At 40.2% G+C, this 19833-nt stretch overlaps 1 protein-coding gene across 1 annotated transcript; it reads left to right on the forward strand.

Annotated features, from left to right (window-relative positions):
- Window positions 1–487: 487 nt before the first annotated feature.
- Window positions 488–19298, forward strand: CENPI (centromere protein I). Its single transcript, XM_026111102.2, has 21 exons — window positions 488–590; window positions 2250–2576; window positions 2862–2999; window positions 4367–4485; window positions 5050–5157; window positions 6499–6547; window positions 6858–6904; window positions 7690–7779; window positions 9063–9191; window positions 9458–9622; window positions 9896–10016; window positions 10223–10314; window positions 10657–10774; window positions 10871–10935; window positions 11427–11524; window positions 11988–12123; window positions 14060–14184; window positions 15291–15339; window positions 15499–15732; window positions 17293–17334; window positions 18125–19298. The coding sequence occupies exons 2-21, from the start codon at window positions 2378–2380 to the stop codon at window positions 18254–18256; spliced, it is 2256 nt and encodes a 751-aa protein (XP_025966887.1). The 5' UTR covers window positions 488–590; window positions 2250–2377; the 3' UTR covers window positions 18257–19298.
- Window positions 19299–19833: the final 535 nt, after the last annotated feature.

The raw sequence follows: 19833 nt of genomic DNA on the forward strand, positions 1-19833 counted from the left end.
AGCTATTTTTGGAAGCCACCAGTCATCTTTGCTCGGTGGAGGTGATAAGGCGCCAGGAACTAATTTAGTCCTTTCGCAACACCACATCACACTAACTCTCCCTTCCTGCTTTTTTTTTTATTATTATTATTTTGCTTTTCTCGCTCCCTCCGGTCGGGGTGCAGCCTAGCTTCGCGGCCGGCCGGGGCGGCGCGCCAGGGGCGCCTCTCCCCGCGCAGAACCGGGCCCAACGCACCGCCCAGCTCCGCCATTTTCAACTTTTTACGCCCCAAACGCGCAGCGCGCCCAGCAGCGCCCGGGCAGCCTTCCCCTCCCCACAGCCCCCCCCCCTCCGGAAGCCGCGGGGGAGCGTCGCAGTGCGCAGGCGCCACCCCTGCAGGGCGCCTGCGCACAGCGCGCGCTACAGCCCGCGGGAGGAGGGGGTGTGGAGGGAGCCGCTGCCTCACTGCTCCCGGCGCTTGTCGCACTGCGCATGCGCCTGGAGGAGGGGCGGCGCGCCCATATACGGCGGCGGCGCTGCGTGGCGCGCATGCGCGGGGCGTGGCGCGCAGGTTTGAACTGCGGGGCGGTTGAGGAGGCCCAGGCAGCAGGTAACGGCGGCGGGGCGGGCTGTAACCATGGCAACAGCCCGGTGCGGGGCGCGGGGGCGGGAAGCGCGGCCCGGGGGTCACTCGTGAAGGGGGCAACGTCTCCCCCGCGGCCTCGGCCGCCGCTGTGGGGCCTCGGGGCTGGGGGGGCCAGGCCCGGGGCCCGCTGTCCCTGCTTCCCCTCAGAGTCGCCGGCGGCGGCGGGCAGCGTGCGGGGAGGCCCTGCGGGGAGGCGCGGGCCGGGGGGGTGAACAGGAGTATGGAGCATCGGGGGTTTCTGCCCTGGCACCGGTGTGTTTCAGCCCACGTCGTGTCGCCTAGCCACAGTAAGCTGACTGCCCGGAGCTGTCGCTGTTTTGGAGCCTCTCGGTTATTGCTAGTCCCCGCCACGCACAGTACCTCGGTGCGAGTTCTCCTGTTGCCGGTGTTGCCATTCAGGGCAGAGCCAGTACCTTCCTCTTGAAAATCAGAAGGCTTCGCTTGTAAACGCGAATGCCTTGGGTATATCCAGCCAGCTGTCACCATGCTTCAGAGGAGATCTTGGTGTAGCTAGCCGGAGAAACATTTTGGTCCAAATAATGCTGCATAGGGAGGTCTGTGAGTAATGAAGCCATGGGAAAATAGGGATAATTCTGAAATCTTGAGCTAGTGAGAGCTGAGAAGGGAGTATGAACTCAAATTCATTCCATTTCCTTGTGGAAAAGATAGCTTCTTGCAATGCAGGGATATGCATGCACACTGTACAAAATCCAGGAACTTGTAGCAAAGTTTCATGGTTTGTGGAGGAAGGTTGGCATCTGTAGCATATTGAGGAGAAAAGGCTGTTTTTTGTGATTGCATTTCAGCCAGAGCTAGGCGGGTTTGCTGTATTGATAGCTCTTGTGATTCACCTGGAAGTCTATGCAGTTTTCATCTTCTCTTTGAAATCTAGCTGCTGGGTTAAAAGATTGTGTGAGAATGCTAACTTCTTTTTAGGGAGGTCATTCTGAAGAAAAAGCCTAAAAAAGTGAAGCAATACAGTACTTCCTAAAAGTGTGGAAAGTAAACTGGCCCATTTACAGTATTGCCAAGCAAAAAAAATTTTAAACAAAACTTTTTATGTACATCAAAACTGTATGTTAAGTTCTGCGTGAAGCTGTTTGGATGATATGTATACAAAAAGTTATTTCCTTATCAAGGCTGGAAGCATGCTTCTATTTAAAATTTCATAAAATAGGAAGAAAGATGTTATGATCCTCTAAAAATCTGTGTACTACTTTTCAGGATATCGTGACCCGTTCACTGATTACATTAGTATAAACAGTGCAAGGAAATAAACTGATAAAGCACAAAATAAACTAATAAAAAAAACTGTTGATTGGGTTTTGCTAATTTTCTGGTTATCTTAATTTTGGATTAAAATACTATATAAAAACTTTATCAGAAAATTTTCAAGTTGAAAGGAGTCTGTGTTAATCTTTACTTGTGATTTTTTTTTCTCCCTCCGTTTTAGCACAAGAAAGAATTGATATTTGATACATCTAGTTGTTTGTGCATCTGCTGAGTATGTTGTCTGATCTTTTGGGGGACAGGCTGCTCTAAATTGTTTCTCATGAAGCTACTCTATTACGTTATGGAGCATCCCTCTAGGATCTATTTGTCATGAAAAAATTTTTTTTGCAGGCAACTGGCTCCCTGATGTTCTGCAGCTGCTGGAGGTTCATCTATTTTCTTCTGTCTCTGTGACGAAGGATTGGAAACTGTATTACAAATGAGTAAAATTCTCCAGTCTCGACTGGGAATCTGAAAAGATGCAGCGAAGGCAGAGTTCTAAGAATTCCAAGCAGCCTCTGCAAGTTCCCCGCAGTAATCAAACTGATCTCTCCGCATGGCGAAAAGGAGGGAGAACTGACCCTGAAAAAAGCCTCCAGAATCATCAATCTCGTAACAGTCAGGTGAATGAAAGCAAGCAAGACTCCCTTGAGCAAGCTGTGAGCTACTTTGAGAAAGGTGAGAGAGCAGTTTTAAGATTAGATATCTAGGACTGAAAAGACCATCACTGATTTCTTAAAAGACCAATAAACAAAACTCCCCTCAACTGTATTCACCTGTCATATTCAGTCTCCTAGTTTCTGAGATTTGTAAACATCCTTTAATGTCTCAAAATGTTTTCCCCTTTCTGTTGCTATGTAAAGGACTCAACAAAGAGAAATACGTATAGGGACCTTCAGAGAAGTTTCAGGCAGTTCAGTTACGGTTCAGAAATTGTTTTATCCTTGTGTTTGTCTTTTTTAGTTCAAAATCGTGTTTCACTGAAAAAGAGTGAAGTTCTGCAGAAACACTTGGCCACGGTGGAAAGCATTGCCCTGCAAAAAGGATTGCCCCCTGAAGTATTTGATGTGTTGCTGAATGTGGCACTTGATGGCAAGCTTGGTAAAAATGTTTATATACTACTAGCATGTCCCCTGGGAATGTGTATCTCTTCCCTCTAATCAGACCTAATTTGAGAAAATGTGTTCATGGTGACTGTATCATAAGACACTTTAATGTAAAATTAGTCTTTCTATAATTCTGCAGTGTAAATTCTGAGTTCATGCCAAAAATAACCTTAGCTCTTGGTACAGGTGAGTGACACCCAGATTAATATTAGGTTATGGTTTGTTATTTCCTTTGTTCTTAATTGCAGGTCTCTTAAAGGCTCAAAGTCTGTTCTTAGCAACCGTTGTATCTTTTCCTTGTTGTAACTGTGTAGGTTTCTTCCCAGAAGCTAAATAACTGAACAAACTGGCATAGTTGTATAAATCAAAGTGCTAAAATTAAACAATAAGTCATACTGACAGTCAGTTCAGCAGTGTCAGTGGATACTTGATGCTGCTTTTTTAGAAATGATGGACACCATTTATACTTCTAAATTAATGAACTATTCAGTTAAAAATATATTCAACTTTTCCTTCCCTCAAAGCAAAGAGGAGCACACAGGATTCTTTCCCCATTATGTATATTAGTTCATTACTTTTCTTGACTTAAAATTATTAGCTTATATCCAAAACACTAAATTGCTGATGTTAACTGACAATCTTATACTCTTTTTAACATCTAAACATAATGGAGGGAGGTCTTAATCCATACCACACTAGGTTAGAAATCAGGATAAAACTTTTTATAAAACATACTGTGCTCTTCTCTTATGCTTTCTGACTATTTCAATGTTGGCTTGAATAACACTAGTTGCTTTACATTTATATTCCTCAGACATTTTATTAACTAGAGTTAAAGTCTTTGAGGCTTAAAAAGTCATGTAAATTCTACAAAATGTAAATTTAGATCATCTGATTTCTCCGTTACCTTCCACAGTATTTTCAGCTATGCTTTTGGTACTTCATCTATTGTGTTGAATTAGAAGCAAAATTATCTTACCTGTACCAGCAAATTATTAATTTGGGCAATACAATGAAATATACTACTGTATGTGTTCTGCCCTATTTTTCTTAAGTTTTACTGAAGAACTGCTTACTTAATATTACCACAAACTTGTGTTACTTTTGGCTGACTTGCTAAGAGTCTGAAGACTATTTCAGTACTAGAAAATGAGATTGTCCATTTTTTTTCCTTAATCTGGAAAGAAAAATTTCCCATCGTTTTTGAGAGAGAGGGAGAGGAATCTCTGGTGGATTCTTATGCATCGTTACTGTAAGCATTAAAGCTCTGAATAATCTTGTCCAGCGAGGACTTTGACTTAGCCTGCAAAAGCACATCGAAGAACATGAGCAGTGTCCCATTTAAAACTGTTTGTTTTCCAGCTGATGCAGTAAATACTCGGTTACTGAAGAGCCTAATTCCAGCCTCAGTAATACCAGAAACTTCTGTGGTTTCATCTGTATCTTGGCTCTGTGTCAGCAAATGCTCAGGCAGCATCCAGGTAACTTCATAAAAGTTTGCGATAGTAACTGCTTTTGCAGTGGGATGGTGTGGACAGATTATTTACTGGAACAGCACTGGAAACTGAGAAACACCTAGAATCCTGAGTAGATACTTGTGCAATTCCTGCTCGTTTTGTATCTCTGATTTCCTCAGGGATGCTGTCTACATCAACATTTCCATGAAATATCTCTGTTGTGTGAGGCATTATTCACCAAATTCAGCAAGGTGTTTCTGAGGTTCTCTATGTCATGACCATGGCAACATGATTTAAGATTAGGGGAAGAGTCTTCCTGGTCTTTGTGCAGACTGCTCAGAAGTCTGCCTCATATCTGAGGGTTAGCATGTAGTCAGAACAGAGCTGCTTTTCCTATCCTGGTATAGTAGCTATGTTCTTGGCAGGCTTTCTTTCATAGCAGAATTACTAAAGACTTTATCTGTAGCTATCTTGTTGTCCTTGAAAATAGCGTGTTAACTTTAATGATGATCTCTCTTGAATGGGCTGGTGGCTGGTCTGTCTTGCTCCTGTCTCTCACTTACTGTAGGATGGCTTTCTCTTCTGCAGCTGCTTTTTATAAGATGGCTGATTGCAATGTTTGACTTCATTGATCACAAGGAACAGCTTCATGCCCTCTATGGTTTCTTCTTTTCCTTCCTGCAAGATGAGAAGATGGTAAGAAGTGCTGAAGAATATACGGAACTGACAAAATAAGCCTGAATGCTAATTGGTAGTGTGCATATTAAGGCTGGAACTGGACAGGGGTAGCGGATTGTTAGAGATCATTTTTATAAGGCTAGAATTTATTTTCCCTTTTCCTTTTGGATTTCTGAGATTGCTGGATAATTTAGATTTGGAAGCAGGGAAGTAGCATAGGATTATTTTGGTTTGAATACTGTAGTCAGGATGTTTAAACATATTTCCAAGAACTAATGTTCTGTAACAAGAACAGAGTGACAGTATATTCTCTCTGAATTCCCAAGGGTCACTGTGATCCTGCAGTCTCTGGAATTGCCTTTGATGTCAGACATCAGCAGGTGAAGTCTTCTGCTCCTGGGAAGAAGCTGACTTGCATACCTTGGGCGAAAAGAAAACCCTTTTAAAGCAGTGTTAATTAAATAGAACAGCATTTAATTTCTCATCATTAAATAGATCTAAATGTAGTTAAATGGGAACAAGCAGTCAGGAGACTTCTGCTCTATGGCAACTGTAAAAATCCAGATGCTGTAAAATAAAGTGTTTAGGTTCAGTTCAGATTCAGATGATCTCGGTAGTTGTTTTAGACAAATAGGAAATTGCTAATATCTTTCAATTTAGGTTTTTCTTGTGGTTAAGACTCTTAAAGTTCCCAAAAGTTCTGGGTTATATTTTCTGTAATGTTTCTAATGAGTATAGGTTAATGTTGGTTATAATCTTTTTGGGAAACTGGATTCTTAGAATTTAAATTCTAATTATCTAAGATAATCATTTTCAGACATAATGGGCCAATTGGAAAGTTGAGCAGAACTGGTATGAAACTATTTTAAGACCCTTACAGCCTAAACTGTAGTTAAAAGCTCTAATAAATTATTCTGACTCAAGGATGCTTTTGTCCTTTTACTGCTTATTCCTGAAATATCCATCCCTTGTTCCAAAAAAAAAAAAAGAAAAAGAAACCCAAGCCCCAACCTCATTGTATAGCTTTATTACTATAGGAATGGCTCAAAATGAAAGTGATGGTTCTAAATAAAACTGACATGCCATCCATTTTAATACTGCTTTGCAATGTGTGATCTGGCATCCAGATGACATTGGATCTTAGGAAGCAGCATGTTTTTACAAGGGCTGTAAGTTATGCTCTGCCCCGGTGGGGATGTGGTGAGAACTTGAGGCAGCCAGTTGAATGCAACAATATCAGCTTGCGAAGCGTGTATGGGGAGAGTGTCACTTCAAGTGTACGAGCGCAGTATATCACTTTAGCTATGAGGGTAGCAGTCTTCATCAGTGGGATAGTTAATTGCTGCCTTTTCTTTGCAGTGCCCCTATGTCTGTCACCTGCTCTACCTGCTGACCAGGAAAGAAAGTGGTGAGTTCATCCAGCTGTATGAGATGAAGGCCATTTTATTTGCTATTTTGTTTGCTCGTTCTGGCTTTCCTTCCAACAGAGCTAATGAAGTAGCTAGGCAATTTGTTGCTTTTAAGGCAAGGAAGCATGACTGGTAGTTCAGTCTGATTTGTGTAATAGCTTCTGAATCAGAAACCCATCTATTCATCCAGAAATAAAACTGGCTGACTCTGCTTGCTTTGCCATGACTTTCTATAATAAAAGTGATATCTTCATTTTTACCTAAATGTCTGGTATAGGGTTTTTATCCATAATGCTCTTGTTTTTCCAGTCAAGCCTTTTCGTATTAGGAGACTGCTAGACCTCCAAGCAAAAATGGTGAGTTTATTTCAAATCTTGTAGAGTTTGAACTGTAGTTAGGCTTGCAGTTTTTAATAATGAAGTCCTTATAGGATGGAGAAGTGTTTGGCATCTCAGGATGGTGTTAGACTTGGAAGTGTACGTTCTGATCTTTGTAGCATCAGAAGTTTGTCTGCATGTGCATCCCTAATTCTCATATGTTCCTTATGAGCACATGCAATGACATGTACTAAGCTGTACATTTTATGGCTAGGTATGGTAGAATATGTAAACTTAAAAACAGTTCCTTTTCACTTATTTCCTCCTTTAATTTTATATTCCCCTTCCTTCTTCAAGCAGCATCAAACCTGTGGCTGAGAAATACAAGATCATATAGGATCTTACTCCCTTTTCTGTAAGAGGAGGGAAAAAAACCCACAAAATCACTGTAATACTAAACAATGCTGTGTTGATAGAAAAGTATAGGTAATATTATGTAGCTACCTTTGAGTAATGGTTTTTTGGAGCATTTGGGCAGCACAGATAGAATTCTATTTCTCATAGTTTTGATTGTTTAGTTCCTTTCGTGTTAGAGTCATGATGACAAAGTTCCTTTTCCAATCTCCTTCCTATGGTATTTCATTAACAAAGTTTCTGTTCTTTTCTTCATTTCATTTTCAGTTGTTCATCTCTGGTTACTTTGTGACAAGTAGCTTTAGAAAGCTTTTAGTAATCCTAGGGATTTTTTGCTTCTTCAATACAATATTTAGTTTCTATATTAAAAACATACTACACACTTTTATTCTTGTTCTGTTACTTGACAGGGAATGCAGCCTCATTTGCAGGCTCTGCTATCGCTTTACAAGCTCTTCTGTCCTGAACTGGTCTCCATAACCCTTCCTGGGAAGATGAAGGTAAGGAATGAGATTTACTGTATTTGGAACAATGACATTATTTGTGCTGAGCTTTCTATTTAAGCTATAGCATGATTCAATGGTGAAGATTAACTCTGTTTCTTCTCTTCACTGAGTAAAATCAGTTTTAGGTGAGGATTTTTTGCCTTGTATTTTGTTTTCTCCCCAATACAATGAGATGATTTGGAATAGAATGGAGTATATCTTTATCCTTATTAGGATTGCTTTTATCCTCCTTTTGGTATGCTTGCTGTTTTTGACTTATACAACGTTAAGTTCTGCAGGAAAAGAACGGTCTTATTTGTGCAAGGCATTGTCTAAACCGCTGACTTTCTCCAGTATTATATTATTATTTATTATTTTCTCCAGTATTATATTATTATATTATAACAGCAGAATTCAGTAAGCAGTAACTTCCCACTTGAAGTCTTCCTCATAGGAAAGAGAATAGTAGGAAAAATGTCAGTGGATTTGTCAGTCTGTGGCTTAATTATGGCTTAATTTTACAGAGGCTTATATGCATGTGTATGCATAGTCATTTGGTCCAAGCAGAATATATGTAATAGAAACAGAACATATAACAAAGAAAACAGTGGTAGATAAGACCTAAATTCTGCAATAAAGTTTCTTAGTTTCTGAAACAATTCAATGGGAAAGATTTAAGTTTTTGTTTTAAAAAGCAGAGATCTTTTACTGAGTCTATGCGTAGGCAAGTTGTTGTGCTTCCATGAAAGCAAATGTGTTTCAATCTGTGTTATAACTACAAATTCATAGTCTGCATTGTGATGTACATTCATCTGTTGTAGAATTTACAGTTTTTGCCTTGCATGGAAGTGAAGCAGATAGAACTAACAACTAAAAACCAAATTCATCTTCAACTATTTCAGTTAACATACTTTATTAAAAGTTTCCATACATAAGCCCAAACCAACCTTGGTCACGTTTTATTTTAATGCATGCTTGAGATTTATTCTCTGAATGGAAAAATAATCTTAAAGACGATTATAAATCAGAAGTGTTGGAGACCTGTGACTTCTGGAAAAAGGGGACATCATTTCAACAGCTACACTTTTATATTTTTTCTGATCAATATTTAAAAGGTAATAAAACTGAGGAATGAATACAGTTTTGTGCTGTCAAAACCTACCCTCTTGATCTGTCAAGCAGAGACGATCGTGTGTGTATACATCTCTGCAGTGACATGTATCAGAATAGAAACAGATCTTTCTGACGCCTTTTTCTTAGTTCAGCCTCTTACATAGATATCTGACTTATGTTTTCAGACTTACTTCAAGAATTCGGAGGGCCCATGGAAAGCGGCAATCAACACTGTAAGGCAAAGAAACCGGGAAAATTCTCCAGTCTCCCAGCTGCTGTTTCTAGGCACAGCCCAACATCAGTCCCGGAAGAGAGTAGGTTATGGGAATCTAGGAGGTGCCAAGCACCTCTCTTCATGCTGAATTCTGTCCAATAATGCAAGTCAGGCTTTATTTCATCACCAGGAAAGGTGGGATACCTATATGGAAATGTAACATTCCTGTTATAATGATAGCTTAGATGCCTTTTTGGCAAAACAGTAAGGGTGTTTGTGTGAACACTGGTCACAAGTGTATGCAGTGTGTACTTGATTGCATTGGAAACTGAGTCACTGCTATTCGTTTGTGTTTTTTCTTTACAGAAATGGAATACCCAGTTGATTATACCTGCAAGCAGTGCCAGCGTGAATAATTTAGCAGAGGGCAAGGAAAAGAACCGTGTTGATTTATACAGCACCAGTGAATCTTTTCCAGTGGAGCAGCTGCAGACCTTTTCCCAGCTCCTACAAAATATCCACCATCTAGAGGTGAGTGTCAGGAAGGTCTCACAAGCTTACTGAATGTTGGCGAGAGATCAATGGACATATCTCTATGCCCTCTTTATATGTGAGTAGTGATTTGTTACCTAGTTCTGACAGAGTAGCTAGTCAAGTGATGGAGTAGTGGAGATGGTTTTGTTGCTGGTTAGAGATCCTGTGTGTCCACTGGCAAAGTAACTGGACAGCTATGATAGCATGAGCTTCACTAGCAATCTGCAGAAGTAAACACTGAATAACTAGTTGTCTTGATTTCTCTTGCAGTTTCCTTCACAGATGGGTTCAGTGCTGACAAACCCCTTGTTGCTTCACTACATGAATTGCATCAAAGATGAATCAATTTACCTGAGGCTCTACTATTGGATGGGCCAGACTCTTCAGGAAGGTGAAAACTTAGCATTACCTTGCATGTAGGGAATTAAAGGATGTCTGACACTTTTCATCTTTCAATAATGGTACTTAACTATGCAGGTTTACAGGGATATTTATATAGCAGTAAAACAAATCCTCAAGAATGATTTGGATTTTTGCTTCTGATTGTACTTATTCTTGCTGTACTCATGCTCAAATACAGTATTCTTTCCTATTTAGAATGCACCTGGTGTGTGGTTGAGAGTTACCAATATGAAGAAGAATTCAAGGACTTCCTGGAAACTGTCTACAAGGCAGAGTGTTTCTTGCAGGTAAGTGTCTATTTTGTGGAAGCCAAGGGTTTCATTAAGTCTTCCCTTAAAGTGTGTTTGGGACTTACCTGTTTCCTGCAGCAATGCTGAGAGGTGACAGTGTCTCAAGTCACCAAAAAAGCAATAAAAATATGTATTCCTTTAGTGAGTCCATGTTCTTGAGGTGGGCCTGGTTACTGCAGGATTGATGATTTGAGAAAATGCACTTCATTAGCAAGTGTCTGGATGAACTGCATGGTGGGAAGGAGATGTAGGCCTCTCCCTCCTCCAGGATGAATTGTGTTAGTGAATATTGCAAGGTTCAGGCATATGAGATGAATTCTTGAATGCTCCTCTTTGTAGGAGGGATTTTCTTCCTGTGAAGAGTTCCTGTATAAGAGCCTTCCTCTCTGGGATGGCTTCTGCTGCCGATCACAAGTCCTCAGACTCATGACTTGGATCCCCCTCCGCAGCTTCTCTGGTACGTGATACAGATCCTTGGGATGAGGCTGGACAGTGTCTGATCTCGGGGGTTAGAATTTCTGCATCGATTTCAACCCTATCTCATTTATTTCAGAAATGAAGTCACATCTCTATGATCCCCTGGCACAGCTCTTTTTCACATCATCCCTTTATTTTAAGGTAACTTAAGTGAGCACGCTGGCTATTTACTTCTAGGTGGTATAGCTATCTCCACTTGTATAAGGTGTAACAGTCTGAGGGATTGTATGGTGGACTACTTTTGGGGAAGTCTGTGCCTAAGTAAGGGTGAAGTATATACTTGGGATGTAACTTCTTTTGGGGAATATGAATGCCTTTAAGATATCTTCTTTTTTGACTGCATTAAACTAGGGCACTGGAAGTAAAAATAACTCTCTGATAGTATGCAAGACAATAGTTGCTTTGTTTTACTGTCATTTTTAACTTAGTGTTTGAAACTCACGTTGTCCAGGAAAATTTAAGTAACACACATTCGGTTCAAGGGGGCATTGCAATTAGCTCACTTCTCTTCGTGGCCCTGAGAAACTATTTGTAACTTTCCTTGTATGCCTCTGTTCTGAGGGCATGTTTCTGTTTAGTCTTATTCACTTATGTAAACTGTCAGCAACCTGTTTTATTTTTGTCTCTTGCAGTGCAGTGTTCTTGAGAGCCTTAAAGAGCTGTTGCAGAACTGGTTAAATTGGCTTGTGATTCAGCTGGATTCAGAATCTGATTCTCAAGGCTATTCTTTGTAAGCTTATCTGAAGTTAATGTAATACTGTGTTTTCTGCGTTTTTCGCAAATGTATTTTTATACATTATATATATGTATGTGTGCATGGGCAGATATTCTAGCTCTATTATCTAGTACAAAAATTGGCTAGAAGGTCAGTAATGCTGTAATGTTTCTGCTTTATTGTAAGCTACCTTGTCAATCCTGTTCTTTACTCTCTCTTTAAAAGTACTCTTTAATTGACACTGAAAACTGAAACGCCCAGAACTCGGGATCCCTCTAACATTGACAGCTAGGCCATGTTTAAAATAATGTGGATAACAATATGTCACTGGATATATTTGAGGAAAAAAATGTTGCTGAATGGTGTGGGGGGCAGTGGGGCAGAAGGATGACCTTCAGTTTCCTTTTTACCACCCCTATTTTGTACTGTTTGTGAAGAGGTACAAATACTAGTGTTGTATATCATGCTACTGCTGCAGGAATACCACTCTTTCTGGACTAGTGAACGTGGTGGCTGAACTGGTCCACTTTGTTGGATGGATCTCTACCATTGCACTGCGTTTGGAAAGCAACGCTACTTTCTTGCTGTATTTCATTCTGGATTTCTATGAGACTGTATGTATCCCATTTATTTTGGCATTCAAAATTCCATTTCTGAGGGCTGTTTCCATTTTTTTAAGCTAGAGCATGAAACTGTGTTCCTGAGTTTATGGAATTTCAATTCTGATTAAATGCCAGAACTTTCCAAATACCTAGTAGGTCTGCAGGTTATCGCTGCTGCTGTTGTATCAATAAGCAGAACTAAATACTGCTGCCAGAGAGCAGTTGTATTTCAGTCACAGGTGTGTTGCAGAAGAGGAAGTAAAAACCTGGTGTAATTTGAACAGCTGAAGCCTCTTTTAATACTAATTTATAGAAGAGAACAACATTCATTTCAATTTCAAACCACATACCTTGATTTGCTCCTTAATTGTTGCCTTAAAATGAGTGGGTTTTTTTTTCTCCCAGTTTAGTCTGTAGACAAACTAAGCAGCCTCATATAGGCCTAAGCCTACTGTCTAGCTTCCACAGTTCCTCTGTGGGCGCGTGCCTACTGCCATGTGAACTCTAGCTGTGCTGTTTTTTGCTTACAGTTTGGATAAAATTGCAGAGTTAACGAAACAATGAAAACTTATCAAGTGCTGGCATCTGCTTGTGGCTAAAACATCCATAACAAAATTGCATATAACAAACGGTCACAAAATTTGCAGAAGATAGTGTGTTTAAAATAAATGCTCATTTTGTGGGAATGTACAGAGAATCATGCAGGCTTCACTTGTGGGTTAGTTTTAATGTTTTTAAAGGAAGTGACATTAGCCATTAAGATATTAGCCATTAAGATTTGAATTTGTCCTTGACTCTTTGCTTACATATTCAGAATTGTTCATTCTCTAGATATTTCTAAAATCCTGCAGTTGAGACATTAAGTAAAGAGTCTAGTTTTCTGAAAGTATCAGTAACTCAATTACATAAAAAATATCTGCCTATACCTTAGCTAGTGTAAGTGTACTGAAGGCAAGAGGAAAGGTGTAGGTCTCACAAGCTATCTGTTTTTGGTGAAAAGTCTGTTATGAGTTGGGGTGGGGGGGGTGGGGGTCCTAAAACAATTGTGGTGCCCGACTTAACATACTAGAAAAAGTATCCAACTTCCAGATGGTGGGCTGCCATAGCTTAATTGTCTATGATCTGAGCTGCAGTGACTAGGTATTCATATTCTTAGCCCACCATGTTTCTAAGTAAGCTGCATTAGTTTAAAATACCTTTCTGAAGAGAAATGGGGTATTCTGGACTGGAGAACAATTACTGTAGCTAAACTGGTGGATAATAATGTGTTAAGTCTCAGCAATACTGCTTCAGTGCTTTATCCATACTTCAAGACTGTCGTTATAGCTGAAGATCTTGTTGAATCTGCACAAATTATAAAATGCATTTATTCCTTGTAACTCAACCTTAAATTCTAAACATAAGTCTAATCAAAAACCTCTATTCTATGGCCATATCATCTTTTCTTAGAGCAAAGCTTTATTGTGCAGTCATACAATTCCAGCAAGGTCAAATAGAAGAATTTAATTTTCCATAGGGAGGAGTTATATGGTCTGTTGTTTGACTTGCTGGTATTGACAGACTTAGGCTAGGAGACAGGTCTGGTCAAGCGCAATAGAAGCCTCATGTATAAAAATGATATAAAATATGGGGGGGGGGGAAATGGCTGCTGCTTTTTTTTTTTCTTTTTTTTTTTTTAACAGGGATCTGGGTAGATTTAACCCAGCAAGTAACCATGTCTGAACATAAAGTGTGCTTAAATGGTTAAAGCAGGCACTGAGACATGTGCTGCTGAATTTGTCTCCTATTGAGGAGAAAACAAATGGAATTGCTTCACTCTGGCGGTCCCTCCAAGGTGAAGCTGATGGAGCTGGCAGAAAAGCAGTGTCGTGATCTCTCTTGTTTTGTAGATGTTTGGGGGTTTGTTAATGGCAGTAACAGTCTGCCTAGATTTACTTCCTTCCTGCAGGTGTGTGACATTTATCTGAGATACAATCTGCCTTTGTTGATAATGCCTCCTCCTGGAGTTTTCTATCCAGCACTGCTCAGCATGGATTCTGTCAGCTTGAATCAGCTCTGCTACGTTATGTACAGGTACTACAAATGTCGTGGGCTGTAGGGACCCCACTTTTGATCTTTTGGAAATAACATTACTTTGGTGTAAAATAAGAATCTTAAATCTGCTTTTTCTCACTGTGCAAGGCAAAGGTGACATGTTCAGGCTGTGCCCAGCTCTCATGATAGTCTTTTACAATTGTAGTTCCTACTCTTTTTTAATCTGTTATCTCAAATAGGAGGATTCTGACTTCTCTCCTTGCATCATTTTTGTATCTTTGACATGTGAAGGAAGAAGTTTGCATATCGTTTTAAGAAAATTTAAGTCAGCCAGCAACAAAGAGCTGGAATCATTGGTAGCTAACCTTAAAACTTCTCACTCCTGTGCTCTGATCACTAGACTTAGGCTTTTCTTCTGAATTCTGTAATGTGCTAAGTACAAAGCACTTCTGCCATCTCCAAACCCTGTGGGAATTTGGGGCTGTCTTGTGCTGCCTGCAAGTTTGAAGATGGCACTGTTCAGCTCTCTGCAGGATCCATGAACAGGGCTGCTGTTGTTGGCCTTGTTAGTTCCAGTGGTTGCATCTAAGAAGAGTAGCCAATTGCTGACAGCTGGCGTAGGGCTCACCATGTGCCTTTTTCTCTAAGGAGACTGCAGGGTAATTAACATGACAGGATGGTCTCTGGGAAATAAGAAGAGCTAGTGCTTATTATATAGAACAACTGTCAGGTTGCATTACTTCCAGTGGCTTCCATTTCTCTACTTGGTGAATGGAAGACCCCCCTCTTAAAGATACACGGCATGTTTCTGCTGGTTTCAAGGCTCTGTGCCACTTCTTGCCTGTAGCCTTTATGAAGGTGACTTTGTCCCATGCAAACCAGTCGCATATTGCTCATCCAAGAGATGGCTGATCAGGTGTCTTCCTACTCCCCCAGGAGAGGCTGGGTCTGTGCCAAGTGATAAAGCACCTTTTTCCTGCTTGTATTTTTTTTTTTTTATTTGTTTACCCATAGTAGAGAATTTGATGGTCTCTTTGGAGGAAAAACAATTTCCTAATTCTCTGTGTAAGCATTCCTCCAGCTTTTTTCAATACTAATCTATATTAAAATTCACAGGCATCTAACGTTCTCTTTTGTTTTCTCAGGTACCGAACCAACTTGGTAGCTGCAAAAGAAAATGAGCTGATTAAAAAGGTATTGTGGACAAATCTGGCCGTGTGCTAGAATGGACCTCAGTAAGGAGTTGGGATTGAATAGAAAGAAGGTGTTCTAACAGTGTCCTTTTTAAGGACTAGAGGGAATACACAACTGCTTTGAGGATGCAGCTTACTGATTTATTTTCTTGTTCCTCAGAAAATCCTGCCATTCAAGTTCAGTAGTCAGACCTACCAAGAGTACAACCAGTATCTGATAGCCATGGTGGGGTGTCTGTGGACATCCAGTGCGTTCCAAAAGGATATTCATCCTCAAGGTATTCGTCTGGATGATGAAGTGCTGAAGAAAACTGGAGTGCAGGAGTTCAAAACCGGCTTTAACATTGTCTACCACCCCGCCATGATGGGTTATGCTCTCCTCTTCCTGCAGCAGGTAATGATGTAGGCCAATGCTCGGCCCTTTGGTGGCACCAGATGTTCTCTCTTAGCAATTTCTCTAGAGAAGTGTCTTGGTACGCTGGCTGAGTAATTGGCACTTTCGGAACCAACAGAGCTTTCAAAAGCTGGCATGGAGTTCTGTGCAAATGTCAGAGCAGTGGCACAGTTTGAATAGTTTTTGTTTGCATGGTATGAAAGTATGAATGTAACAGTTCTAGGATGTGAATTTGTGCTTATGGTCACTTTGAGGATAGAACTAAAATAGATAAATAATGCAAAAATAGACTAATCCAGTAGAAGCTTCCCAAAAGTGCATCCTGCCCTACAAAATATGGAGTGTGATGTAAACTTTTAAACTCCTGAAAATCAAGAACTACAGAGTTAGTGTGTGTGTAAATGCCCCCAGTAGAACTTTTAGCACTGCTTCCTGGCTCTTGCAGTAGCTTTTGAGAATGGCTCAGTAAAAAAAGATATAAAAGTACCTATTTCAAGTAGAATTCCAAGTGCCACTGTGCGTTCAATGCAGCTACTGAATAGCAAAGAGAGCAGCTTGCCACAGCTGTTACTGTGCTGCGAGGTGCATGCTGCTCGCAGAAATCGGGTTTTATAGATGTCCAAGGGGTGTACAAACTGTCTCCTTGCTGCAAGGAACACTGGCAGACTTAAGGAATGTGTAGGTGTGGGCTCCTGGGCTCACTGGAACGAATTGAGGAAACCTGAGGTCAAAAAGCTGAAGCAGATGTAATCCTGCTTAGGAATATGTCACAAATTTGAGTTGGTTTGTATGTTCAGTGTTGTGAATCCAGGTAATTTGTCTGTTACTGTTGACCTAAACCCAAGCTTTGTCTTAACAAGAAGAAGCTGTTTTATTTTTATTAAATATATCTTTTAAATGGTAGAATTAAGTTCTTTTCCTTGCTCTTTCTGCTATTACAGCAGGATTAGCCTTTCATTTTCTTTCTGTCTAGTTCCCTTTCTGTTCTGAGGCTTTCTAATTTCTCCTTTTGGCTTCTGCAAGTAGAAAACTGCTGGTGGAGAATTTTTGTGTTCTTCCTGCTGTAGGATCAAGAAAGAGGTTGTGCTTAGTAGCTACCACAGACAGATCTTAAGACAGGAAAAAATATTAAGCTGCAGTGCCGTCTTTTCTTAAACACTTCAGTGCTGAGCACCAGAGGGCACTGCTCTGCAGCACACTGAGAACAGAAGCAATAAACTAAATGTCAGCAGGTTTTATCCTCTCTGTCTCACTGTTGGGAATCGTCTATTTAATGTTTTGAAGTAGTGGCTTCTACACTGTAGGGAGACAGTGGTTAAAGATATCTATAAATGTTCTGTGTTGCTATCCAGAAATGCTGCAGCAGGGGGCAAGAGGGGTCTCCATGTTGTCTTGCTCTTGTGGACCGGTTTAAGTGAAATTCTGGAAGTCTGTTCTCAAGCATGGTTAAAAATCCCTGAACTTCTTGCACACCTGGAAAATTCATGATACAGGAGGGGATCAAGCAATTCTGGACATACCTTTTATCTGACTTGACACTTTTTATTCCCTCTCATCAAGGCCTGGCCAGATGATAACACCTTCAACTTCAGTTTAATTAAGGTAAGGTTTCTTTTTTTGTGAAATGAAAACAGGCTATTTTCAGCAACTACTTAGTCAGAAGAAGATGAGGCGATACTATTCACTGACTTCAGAAATGCTCTGCAGAAATTTTGACATGGGTTCCAGCTCCCAGCATGGCCAAACGCAAGTACGTCAGCATTGGAAAACTTAGGTACCTAGCGATACTATCTAGTATCTAGCGATCTGTGGTTAGTCATCTGAGATTTTTATATATTCTGTCCAAGAGTCAGTACAGGACAAGAAAGCTGTTTGCCTCTCTCCTGTGCAAATTCTGGAATATTCTATTTTTGGTGCAAGTAAAACAATTTCAATTATTAATAATGAACTTAGAACTTAAGCATAGCTTAGATGGGGATCCTCCACTGAGTAAGTAGGGTAGCAGTTTCCCTTTCTGCATCACAGTGTACCTCAAACCTGATCTGGAGGAATCACCACTGGTGATCGAAGGAGGACTTCAACATGTATGTTCATTTGGTCCTTGGCTCCACTGGTGATTCAGTAGTCTTTGCCCTCTTAGGATTGGGATTTATCTGCATCTTCAGTATTAAAAAAGATCATGATTTTTCCATGTTCAAGCTAAGAACATGTAATATGAGTGAAAAGTTTGGGCATCAGGGAAGAGGATGTGACCTCTGTATACTGGTGGATATTTATGGAGTAGGATGGATGTAGAACTGTGGCAGATGATATTTGCAGACACTTTCAGATGGCCTCAAGAAAGGGAAAAAGCTATGTCCTGCACATCTAACTACCCTTTTTGTTTTTATAGGGAAGGAAGTGGAACTGGTATCTGGAATATCTCTATGCACAAGGTTTAAAAGGCCTGAAACTCTTTATTGAAAGCAGCATCAATCGTGTTTCTCAGGCCTCTCAACGTAAAGAAGGAAATGTGCAAGTGTGACCCTGGGACTCGCTGGAGCCTTTTGATCACCTGAAACAGGAAAGCAGAATATAATGGATTGTGTTACTAATGCTTTCTTCCCTGGAGGAAGGAAATAGAGCAATTACACTTGTTTGCATTTTGATACTGACATCTATTTTAGAAAATTGAAGACATAGAAAGAATGATTAGGCTGGTTTGGTTCACTGACACCAAACCCCTCTGTCTCTGCTGAACTTCTTTGGTCTGAAGCTACTGAGTTCATATGGTGTATGATGTCCACATTTTTCATCATCACTTTTCTTATAATGTAATAGCTGCTTTGATTGAGGAACAAACATTTTCCATCTCAAAACTGCAATGAGCAGTGCTGCTTCATTTAGAAGTGATGTCTGCTATCTGACCTGCTTTGCTTCTCTCCTCAGGAGGTAATAAGGAACAGCTTAATCAGCCTTTCAGGGAGACTGTGTGTATACTGGATCAGGGGACTACAAGCTTCCTGAATCCCCTGTTGCATGATGTATATCCTGGGTCTGAGCATCTATAACAGGCAGGCCAGACTGACCCTCTTAAACATTTGTTTCAGTATGAAGCTTCCAAAATATACATTTTTGCTAACATTGCTTGTAATGTTCTTGTAATGCATCTGGAATAGTTGGTGCTCAGTTGATGGTTTATTGATGCTTTGAGTGCCTGAACAGTGGTGCCAGCAGGTCACTATTTTCTTTCGATAAGTTCTAATGTAGCTTTCATTTTTGTTTTTTTTAGTTCTGTACATGTTGTGTATTATGTGTACATATGTATAATTTATATTCTGTAAAATGTTTCCAATTTGCCATTTTGAAAGGATTCTACTACAAAATGTATCTTCTCTTGTGATTTCCTTTGAGCACTTAGTAGAAGTCAGGAAAAGATGAACTCAGGTCTCCAGAATTTGGATGGACGTTATTTCACTGCTGTAAAATGAGGTTGTTACCACTCAGAAGATGGGTAGAGAATACTGAATTTTACATTGTGAATTTGTACTTTTTGATCAAATAAAAGGAATTACTTCAGTTCCTGACAGTGACTCCAGAGCCCCTAAGGATGTGAAAGATCTTGATGGTTTCTTCATCCTCTTAAAATCATCCTGGCTCTAGGTTCTGTAGACTGTCACACTTTTCAGCTCAAACAGATGATCTGATAAATATATACATGCATGCATTATAGATATCTTAACAGTCATAGTTATTAAGTTAAATATTTAGGTACCTTATTCTTTATAGATCCTACATGGCTTTTAGGAATCATCTGTCTCTCCAGAGCATAAGAAAATCTTTCACTGAAGACTTTGAAAATAACTTTGAGAAAATAATTTTTTATTCCTCTGAGATGTTAACTCCTGCTGAATAGTATCTTCTTTGAATTTGACACTGAACCTCTTCCTATCTTCCAGATTTCAGGCACTCAATCTCACTTGAAAGGTGCTTATCTCCCCCTCCCCCTTTACTCAGTCAGTGTGCTGGCCATCTTCTACTGCTTTCTGCAATCCTTACAGGGAGATTCGCTTAGAAGAAAATACTCTTCTTTAGTATCTGGCTATGTTATTCTGGCTAGTG

The sequence above is a fragment of the Dromaius novaehollandiae genome, chromosome 11 (assembly GCF_036370855.1).
Source record: "Dromaius novaehollandiae isolate bDroNov1 chromosome 11, bDroNov1.hap1, whole genome shotgun sequence".
NCBI classification, from domain to species: domain Eukaryota; kingdom Metazoa; phylum Chordata; class Aves; order Casuariiformes; family Dromaiidae; genus Dromaius; species Dromaius novaehollandiae.